Source organism: Primulina huaijiensis, chromosome 1, assembly GCF_012295235.1.
Source record: "Primulina huaijiensis isolate GDHJ02 chromosome 1, ASM1229523v2, whole genome shotgun sequence".
Classification (NCBI taxonomy): domain Eukaryota; kingdom Viridiplantae; phylum Streptophyta; class Magnoliopsida; order Lamiales; family Gesneriaceae; genus Primulina; species Primulina huaijiensis.
Genome location: NC_133306.1, coordinates 26,306,163 through 26,316,391, shown reverse-complemented (window position 1 = coordinate 26,316,391; position 10,229 = coordinate 26,306,163). Strand labels below are relative to the sequence as shown.

The window sequence follows — 10,229 nt, the reverse complement described above, 5'->3', positions numbered from 1 at the left end:
TTGGTTTGTAGACATGTATCTGATAAAGAGAGTCACATGACAGTCTATACGATGTTCACTAGAAAAAGCTTCACTAATCTTCAACTTTTAGTTTCTTACAGCTAGCAAGAGTGAAAGGAGTGAGTTTATGCTATAATGGAAATAGCATTTTCGACTTGTTTATATAAGATGATCGGCTGATCATGTTATACAAAATAAAACTCGAGAGTAGATCTCTCGGTGTAGCATAGAAATTAACCGTTAGAAATGAATCTCAATAATTAAAAAGACAAAATAAAAAATAATAATTAATAAGAAGGTAAACAAAAGTACACAACAACTATATAAAGCAAAAAGACCCAGAAATACCATTTTCCCTACTTATTTCATTAAGGATTTTTTCAGAAAATCAACTTCCTCCTTGAGCTTGTGTAAGATGCCAATGCAGCAAGATCTTGGATCATCCCATTGACCAAATCTTTGAATATCAGCCGTTCGATGTCCAACACAGCCTCGGACATCTCCATCGGATGATCTCTCCCCCATCCGGTTGACTCGTCCCCGGCTAAGTCCTTCCTCAACACACCACAGATGACCTCAAACAAATCTTCAGCAGCATTGCGGTTGCGAATTCTTTGAAATTCGGACCAAACATCGTCAAGGAAAGGTGTTGTCACATTGTAATTTGTCCAAGAAACAGTCTTCCATGGAGGCAGTCGTCTGTTTCTTTCGATAATTTCGTTTGTAGTATCGAAGATTAGCTTTCTCTTGAGCCTGGTGGCCTTGGACGTGTCCTCTCCTTTAAGATATTGCTGGTTTTCTAATAACAGAAAGATGTCCGAGTTTTCTAAGAGGGAATCCGATGCCCTTAAGATATCTGCAATGTACATAAAATCGCAGTCACCCCGTGTTTCTTTTTGCCATTTCAATCGAGTTGATGATGCGATTGGGCTCCATATTTCTTCCTCCAATTCGCCCGATTCGTCTGCATGCATGAATTTGACATAAATAAAAACATGACGGTTAAACGAGAATTAGGAGGCACTTTGTCATTTCCAATAGCTGGAAAGTGTGTTCACAAATTCCAATTCAGACGATCCATTTCCTTCATATATTATAATATGTCTCTTGAAGTTCAATGATAAACCAACTACATACATACCCTCAGTATGCAAGGACCACATGAAGAAAGTGTGGGCACCAGTGTCCCTCCATTCATAAATAATTGGACTATATTATATTTATTGAGATCAGATTTGCTACGACATCCAAGAAACACAATCCAAATCAGATAGTGTAAAGTTTCAGGACAGAAATATTTCAATTATTCACGCCAGCATTTAGAAGTCATCCACAAAAATTGATTCAAGTGTGGCTAAAATGTAGCACTACACTTACCCAAGTTCTTGCACAATCCAGTAATGCCATAATATTCAAGTACTAGACAGTTAGGATACCCACTGGCTCGAGCTTCGACTTTCACTAATTTATTCCCAATTCCAAGAATCAAGAATGCGTAAGCAATTATTTTACATACATCTATCTATAAATTAATGAAGCACAAAACCATCTTAGATTTTTTTTAGTGCATCATGAATTAAATCTGATTTTTTTGTATATTATTACTCCGATAAGAAATATTCTGCAAAATCTTGATTAGATTAACAACACGGATAACTAGTAAGACCAAATAAATTTGATAAAAAAATATGTATGGGAATAAAAATTCAACCTTTGAAATCAAGATTACGTCTGGCTGTAACAGGTGAAGGGGTGAATGGTTCGTCCTTGTAGAGAGACGAGTCAAGAACTGACACGGGACTCGGCTGCGCATCAGTTCCATTCATCTCCGCAATGCTCTGGAGCAGCTTATCACATCTCTCCAATAAATTCCTTCCTTCTTTGTATTCCACAGTCTTCGGCCTCTGTATTAAATCAATAATTTATTCTACAGCCATACAGACGGTAATTAATGATTTTAATGGTGCATTACCTCGGTATCGGTTGATGTAGTGATGCTGCTTCCAGAGATGGATGAAGATTCGCCTTCGTCAGTGGTAACGGTCGTGATCTTCTCTTTCTTGTTGATCTTGGCCATTGGATCTGGTCTGGTTCTTCTGGTGTTGAGCTTCGGGGAGTTAAGGGGTGAGACTCTGCGATTGTCCGCTGGATTCTTCAGTTTCCTATGGGTTTCAACGCTCAACGGTTTCGGTTTGACTATGGAGTTTGACCGTCGGGGACCCGCATTGCATTCATTTCGAGTCGCTGGACTGGGGCTTTCACCGGCTCGAGTTGGGCTCCAAACGCTGCGGTTCCGGCGAGGGCTTATTGACTGAGGATTTTCACCGGAGACACCGTGATTACGGGGATTGCTACGGGCTTGACTTCTACCGTTTGGCCGTGCATAGTCACTGACGTTTCTTCTGTTCGAAGGTTGCATTACCACGATTGGTGACTCGTCGTAAACAAAGATTCGGTGGCTGATTTTATTCGGATTCTTGGAGTGCAGAAGCCCTTTCAGTTGCAAAGCTTCGAGGATCTGTTTCAAATTCTCTAAATCTTTCGACGGCTCGTCCATACCCCTCACCTTCAATCTCTTCTCAATCTCCCCGTAGACTGATACAGTCTGTTTAGGTTCTGGGAAAATGTCCCGTGAATCAAAGAAGCTTCTGCGTTGCTGCTGCGGAGCTTTCCATGAAGATGGAGAATTGAAGTTGGCCCTGTTTGATGCTTTAGACAGTTCGGCCTTGCAAGTATTCTTTAATAAATGGTCCCTTGGATCTGCACAATGGGCAGCCATTGGCGCATTGTGGAGAAGGGATTCACTTGGCTGCTCTGTGATGAATCGAGAGTGAAACAGATATCTTGAGGCTCTCGATTCGGAGGCGGATCTCCTCAGCTCAGGCTTCTTTTCGGTTTCAGAGTCGGATGAATTGGGCAATGGCTCCAGACCCATGAGCCTCGCTATGACACTTGGAGACCTGTTCTGGCAGCCATCGGACATGTCACTTCCGATGCTGTCGCATCGACTCGCAGTGGACAGAATTGAGGCGGAAGTTCGGATCTTTTTGGGGTGGAGGCCTCCCTTCGCGTCCGTGGTAGCTCTACTGTCGAGCGACAGCCTCGGGGCTTCTTTGTTGAACTTCCACGAGGACTTATTGCCTTCTTTCAAATTGAATATAGGCAGAAAAAGAGGTGATTTAGGGGGAAACTCAACCACCTCCGGCGCCACCACCTGCTCCGCCAGTTCCAGGCTTGGCATTGTGAACTCCCTAGAAACGGCCGGTGACACGGGAACTGGCAAATCCGGATCCGAAATCGTACCAAAAGCCTAGAAATTAATGGCGAAATATTACTATACATACAAGGAAACTTCATTAAAGACAAACTTTGACAGAGAACAAAATCATACAGCAGAAAAAGGGAGGCGCTTGGTGGAAGAGACGCGGTGGCGATCAAAGAGGTGGAAGAAGCCAGCCATGCAACCCATTTGCTTCTGCACATGTATCTCCAGATTCTGCTCATTCCCGGAGCCCATCATCATTCGCCGATGAATGACGTCACTTCCAGGCGACCCTTGAGTCTCCCAACTCTCACACACACTCTTTATCAAGTGAAGTTAACGTCACCAATTTGGATTCAGATTCAGTTCCTTCTCTATCTTCTTCTACTTTTGCTTTTTTTTTTTTCTTTCTTATTTTTTCATCTGTTGAGAACTAACTCCCGCTTTCTGCTCTTTTAAAGGTGTGACTGAGTAATGGGTGTGGAAGGGTTTTACTATTGTCACCCTCGGTTCAATTGACGTTTGTTCTCCTCCTGAATAAAGCGTTGTCACCTGCAGGTCCCCGTTTGTGGGCACTAAACTCTACGTATTTTAATTACATTGTCTTTAATCAAATATCACGTATAAATAAAAATAATATCACCCAATGATGTACGGTCACATGAAATTATACATATCATATGATATGTGCTACACATGTTAAAATAAAAATGGTCTAAGCACGTGTATTATATGTATGTATATATGTGCGTATTGTTTATCATATATACTCTCACATTTCATTCAGTTAGGGGTGCGGACGCGCTCGCGTGCCGGCTCGAAAAAAACGTTTGATTTGTATTCAAAATCATGAATCCAAATTATTTTATTCGATAATTTACGAGCTTACTATTTCATTAAAATGATTTAATTATATATTGAATAAATATATTTTGAACATTTCAAGTAATTATTTTCGAGTAATAACTCAAATAGCTCATTAATATGTTTGAATATTTAGAGTCAAACTCGAACTCGAACTTTGATTGAACCAAATTTGACCAAGAAAACATATAGTTTTTGCTATTTTGAACATATATAAATTGAGCCGAAAGGGAAATCTTAGAAAAAAAGGTATTTTCGCACTTGAGCTCATTCGCCTTGTGTCTTCCGTAAAAAGGTTAATCTACAAATATATAAAAGCATTTAATCGCTTGAACAACTGAGAGAACATCTGTTTCAATCGAATATCACATAATTTAAAAAAATTGTACTGATATAGTTTTAGGTTCGAGTATTTGTCCGATAAAACGACATGTACCTGTCGTATGAATATTATGAGTGTCAAAATCACACCATATTATAGAAACTTTTACCTTAGTTTTTGACAAATTATTTATTGGTTTTAAATGATAACTTAATTGCTCAAATTGACAGCTTCCTTCTATAGCCGTGGCTTGCAGCTACCCACATTTACAACTAGCCTCAGATTTCTATTCCAAGATAATATTTTAATTATCAACTCAAACAACTGGCAAGCTTTGTATAGTTAAAATGTGACCGTACTTTCCTTAATTTGTGGTCACATTGACTATTTTTTAAATCCCCGTTCTTTTCAGAAATGTTGATACACTAATTGGAACCTCGAAGCAACTTTAGTTGTTCACTAGGAACGACAATAATATCATGCTTTCACTTCTAATTTTGTAACACTGATTTTCTTCGAATTGAAATTTTCTCCTCTTTCTAAAGCCACTTATTAATATGTTTTATTATCTATATTTATTACATAGACGTGACAAATAAAGCATGCGACTTTAATCACAATAAAAAATGAGAGTAACAATGTCAAATATCGTTTGATTCAACCCAAAGCTTTCTCGTAAAACCACACAATGTTTTTTTCCTATTTGAGTGAAAGAAAGAGTAATAAATGCCAAGTTATTGAACACCATATTTCCCTAAACTTGGTATCTGGAAATGAGCTCTCGGACTTTGAAACGTTGTGTCAATTGAAGTTTGCAACATATAATCTACGTATGAACGAATTAATTATTGCTATGTATAAATATAGTCTTTCCATATATGTTACATTTACAATTCAATTCCAAATTTCATTCACATATTTCTCCAAAAATATTAATGTCGACGGGAAAAATTGAAGTTTCAGTTTTTTGGACCACTTAACGTTTAAGATCTCAACAAATGTGCCTAGATTTCCATCTTAACATACTACATCCTTGGTCTTAACCAAATATGCGAACTTCCGAGGAATTCCCTGCTATGATAAGATAATATAATAGTTATTATCTATAACAAGGTATTAAAAGATTGATATTTGATCCTAAATCAATATCAAAAGCTAATTTAATAGAGAAAAGATTGTTCAAGTTCATATATGCATTCTCAATGATTTTATTCAACCGATGTGTGATAACTAACACCCTCTTCATGTCTAGAAATGAACGTCCGAGTAACCCAAGTATGAACAGTCTAATATTTAATTAATGGTGTATTAACCCGAGCTCTAATCCCGTGTTAAAATTAGGACTTTTACCCAATTCAGCCCAAAAACTAGTTCAAAGAGATATAATTGTCAAAGTCTATATNTAAAAAAAAATCAAAATTTTAAAAATTGACAAATTTATGTTTTCTACGAAGTCTTGTTGGAAATATAAATAAACGGCAGTTATATGTTGCTATCATCGCATGTTTTAAGAAGCTGTGCGTGAATTTATTGTGCAACGAACTGTTGACTCAGTTAATTAGTTTTAGGAAGCTTTTCGATTGAGCTTTACGAAAATTTTGATTGGATTTTTATTTATGTTTTTAAAGTAAATTCATTTGACTTGTTCAGATATATTTTACTAAATGTAAATGTCATATATTTTATTAAATGACTCGATCCGTATTGGGTCCGAAAGAACCCGGCTTTCCTCCTCTCATATCAATTATTCGGTTCTATTTGTTGGTAGATAACTGAAAACACGCTTTTAGCTACGCATAAATATGATACACGATTTTGTTAGCTACATACACAAGCTGCTCCTCTGTACATATACATGCTAAACTTGTACGAGAACATTGAGTTCCAGAAGTTTTAGAAATAAAGTTAGCTTTAGCTTCCGCACAATTTCTCTACACTTTAACACTATTTTGGGCTTCACATGCATGTTCGGATCGTTGGATCCTACTTGAAAGCGGTGTTTGTATGTTAGGATCGAATTCTCCCTCCCATGGTTGGTATGATATACGAAATTCATTTGTATGATAAAGCCTTTATTCTTGCATAATTTTATGAGTTAATTTTGTAAGATTAATAGTTTTATTTTTGTTATTATCTTTTGTGAAATGATTTTTTTTAACTCACATCATATTCTAAAAAAAAAGTATTTTCGAAAGGTAATAAATTCTGTCATTCCAAACAGGTCTACCACTTTACAAATTGATTTGTTTTAGCTTACATCAAAACTTTGTACTTTTGTCTGCTAATCAACTTATCAACTCGGGAAGTTGGAGCGTACGTGCATTTGCGTCTAGTACTACTAATTGGTCTTCGTCTGCATTTCAATGCCTCGATTAATCTGGTTTGTTAATTTTCTCCACAACGGCTAAATTCCGTCAGGCAGGAATTGGCATACTGATTGTATATATATTTATCCAAAGAATGATTGTTAAGACAGATCGAACAGTTGTTGATATAAAAAAAAAATCAATTAGGCATATCGATCACTTGATTATTTATTAAAGTAAATATTAGTTTGGGGAGAGGGGAAATGTGCCAATTTTATCTTTCATACAATGCACCGATAATATTTTTCACATGCCTAGGGAATCCTTTTCTGAACTCCAGAGAGAATTTTAATGTTTTTTTATTTATAGAATATATAAAGTGATTGGTTTAAAAATGTTATATTGGATGAGAATCTGAATGCTTCATGTCTTCCCTTCTGTTTGGGGTTTTGTACTTGGACGGTTAGACTGCTTTCAAAACTGACACTCTGCCTCTAAATTATTATTTTTATCTGATTATTTAAAATTTTCTATATTTACTTTACATTTTTAAATAATTTCATTCAAAATAATTTGCCATCTCTAATATATAATATGATTATGATTATAATTATATTATCACATCAGGAAACTCCGTAACATAAACTAGTCACACGTTCAAATTAATGAAATATTTCGACTTAAATCAAACCAAAATAACACAAAAAATAACCCTATTCTAACTAGGTAGAAGATAAAAAGACTATTTTCCACCAATAAGTATGAATAATATATATTCTATATTTTTGTTTGATAAGTTGCTTCACTAAGTATATCCACATTTGTGTCCATCGCGTGACATTTACTTAATGAATGCACATTTTTAATATGTTTTATAACGTTCAATAGGTGATTGTCACCTCAGCGATAAACACAAAGAAAAGTACGGTTGGTGAACAATACATATATATATATTATACATATACATATACATATATACATACATACATACATACATACATACATACATACATATATCTTTGATCCAGCTTCAGATCTATTATGCTTAATTCTAAAGAACTCGTTTCATTTAGCCAAGAGAAACTGTTAGTATTCTAGTGCAAATCATTCTGTATTAAAAGATCAAAATCGTTAAGCTTCTATTTAATTTCCTGTTCTATAAATTGTCATTGCCAATTTTTATTTTTTGTTAAAACTTATAATATTTTATATAATATAAATAGAAAATTCCCTCACCCTGAGAAACAATAGGAAAAATTTCTCCGCGTAACTTGTAGTCCTACATATACAATATTTCAATTTATTTTCTTTTATAATAAAAATTCTTTTGCATTCGTTCGACAATATTATAGATTTTTTAAAATTATTTTTATAATTTCGAAGCTTGATATATATTTCTTAAAATATAGCCCTTTTTCCTTATTACAAATTGAAGTAGAATTATCCTCGTACAGTGCACACCGAACTACAATATTAAATTAAACACAACAAATACAAAAGAAACGTCACACATTAACTAATGCCAGTTGCTCAAATTAAACGCTAACCCTCGTATTCTTACGCTGAGTTGAGGCATCCTCAGCCCCATTAATAACCGAGTTATGCACAGATTTCTCAAACTTCTCGCCATCTCCCCACAGCGCATACGCTTCCTCCCCATGCACCACTTCGTCCCCGCCGTTGAGCTCTTCTTCTGACATCCTCAGTGGCACCGCCAGCCCGATCAACAGACAAATCAAACTGGTGACCACAACATTTACTCCTATGATGAACACAATTCCAAGAACCTGAACCCCCATCTGCCTGAATCCCGCGCCAACTCTGCCGTTATTGAACCCGTACGCTAGGCCGATGTACCTTTCCCAAGTCGGGATCATGTAGAAAAGCCTGCACAGCTTTGGGTTGGCGAAAAATCCGGTGAGCAAGCCGCCTAGCGTCCCTGCAACAGCGTGCGTGTGGAACACGGCCATCGTGTCGTCTACTTGTTTTAGGAGCCATATCTTTTTGTGGAGAACCATCATAGTGAACCAAGGGATGGAACCGGAGAGGATGCCCATTATAATGGCGGCCCAGCCTTGCACGACCCCGGCGGCTGGGGTGATGCAGACTAGGCCGGTGATCATACCCTGTGTGGCGCCGATGACGGAGGGTTTTTCGAAGAAAAGGATATCGAGTAGGAGCCAAGTAAGCAGGCTTGTTGCTGCGCATATATGAGTGTTGAGTACAGCGAGTGATGCGTCGATGCTGGCCATGTAAGGGTCGCCGCCGTTGAAGCCCGTCCATCCCATCCATAGCAGGCCGGCGCCGGCAAGCATCAGAAGGATGTTGTTTGGTGGGAACCTCTCCCGGTCCCTCTGTGCCCGAGGTCCTACCTGAATTATTTGGGAAAAGAACTTACTATTGAATATTCACGTTGAAAGAAGAATTTCCCAATTTGGATTATCATATCTATTAGAATTGATGTTAAAAATAATATCTGTTCCCTAAACATATTATTACATATAAAAATAATATTTCCAAAGGTTAAATCAGTTATTTATTATGGACAAAATAAATTCTTACAGTTTAGCTTGAGAAAATGAGATAACAAACAATACAACGATAAATTGAAAAATAAAGATTATATAATTATTTTTTTATTTCAACTATTATAAAACTTCGGTGAACTTTGTATGTCTAAAAAACTTATTTTTAAAAATGATTTCAGAGGTAATATTGATATTTGGATCAGTTGCATATGCAGCTTTGGAATAATATTAAGTATTAGTGACGGTGATTACCCAGTAAGCTGCGGTGAAACCGGCAACACCGGAAGACAAGTGAATGACGAAGCCGCCGGAGTAATCGATAAGCCCCCTCTTGCTCAACCATCCATTCGGACACCAGATACTGAATGCACCGACCGTGTAAGAAAATGTGAGCCACAAAGGCACAAACAACATCCATGCAATAAAATTCATCCTCCCAAGCAAAGCGCCGCCGATCAATATCAAAGTGATCGCTGCAAAAACAAACTGGAAATACACCATCGTGGCGTTCGCGAACTTGTAAGTCGCAAACGCCTGTTCCAACAGAACATGCTGATCCAATGCATCATCGATCTTCCCAAGAAAAGGCAAAAACGAGTTTCCAAATGATAACTGATACCCCCATCCAACCCAGCAAACCAGAACTGCTGCAAAGGCGTAAAGCGCCATGAAAGCAGAGTTTACGGCCCATTTCTTTTTGACGATGCTGCCGTATAGTATCACGAGCCCCGGAATGCTTTGCAGGCCCACCATCGTGGCCGCTGTCATCTGCCATGCGTTGTCTCCTTTGTTCATCCAGTCGGGGTTCGCGTCATCAGGCTGGAGATTTGGTGGTAGCCAGGCATACTTAGGATCCATCTTTCCACTCCCGGAATTCAGAAAAGTGTTTGATAAATTACCCTTAACGAAAAGAATGTATGGAAGCTATAAATAAAGATGACCCGACA

The 10,229-nt window shown here is 37.5% G+C and overlaps 2 protein-coding genes across 2 annotated transcripts; both read right to left on the bottom strand.

Moving 5' to 3' along the window:
• Positions 1-275: 275 nt before the first annotated feature.
• Positions 276-3,872, bottom strand: LOC140989946 (uncharacterized). Its single transcript, XM_073459502.1, has 4 exons — positions 3,392-3,872; positions 1,973-3,310; positions 1,712-1,904; positions 276-964 (listed from the first exon to the last, which is right to left on the bottom strand). Exons 1-4 carry the CDS (start codon positions 3,521-3,523, stop codon positions 381-383), a joined length of 2,247 nt encoding a protein of 748 aa, XP_073315603.1. The 5' UTR covers positions 3,524-3,872; the 3' UTR covers positions 276-380.
• A 4,317-nt stretch (positions 3,873-8,189) lies between these two features.
• LOC140970150 (ammonium transporter 2 member 5-like) lies at positions 8,190-10,140 on the bottom strand. Its single transcript, XM_073431803.1, has 2 exons — positions 9,535-10,140; positions 8,190-9,126 (listed from the first exon to the last, which is right to left on the bottom strand). Exons 1-2 carry the CDS (start codon positions 10,138-10,140, stop codon positions 8,290-8,292), a joined length of 1,443 nt encoding a protein of 480 aa, XP_073287904.1. The 3' UTR covers positions 8,190-8,289.
• Between the last annotated feature and the right edge of the window lie 89 nt (positions 10,141-10,229).

Excerpts from the sequence above, each read along its gene's own strand:
- LOC140989946 (XM_073459502.1), bottom strand. The coding sequence starts at position 3,523 with ATGATGATGGGCTCCGGGAATGAGCAGAATCTGGAGATACATGTGCAG. Across the intron at positions 3,311-3,391 it reads AGCGCCTCCCTTTTTCTGCT|GCTTTTGGTACGATTTCGGA; the intron begins GTATGATTTTGT and ends ATTAATTTCTAG. Across the intron at positions 1,905-1,972 it reads CTACATCAACCGATACCGAG|AGGCCGAAGACTGTGGAATA; the intron begins GTAATGCACCAT and ends GATTTAATACAG.
- LOC140970150 (XM_073431803.1), bottom strand. The coding sequence starts at position 10,140 with ATGGATCCTAAGTATGCCTGGCTACCACCAAATCTCCAGCCTGATGAC. Across the intron at positions 9,127-9,534 it reads GTTTCACCGCAGCTTACTGG|GTAGGACCTCGGGCACAGAG; the intron begins GTAATCACCGTC and ends CAAATAATTCAG.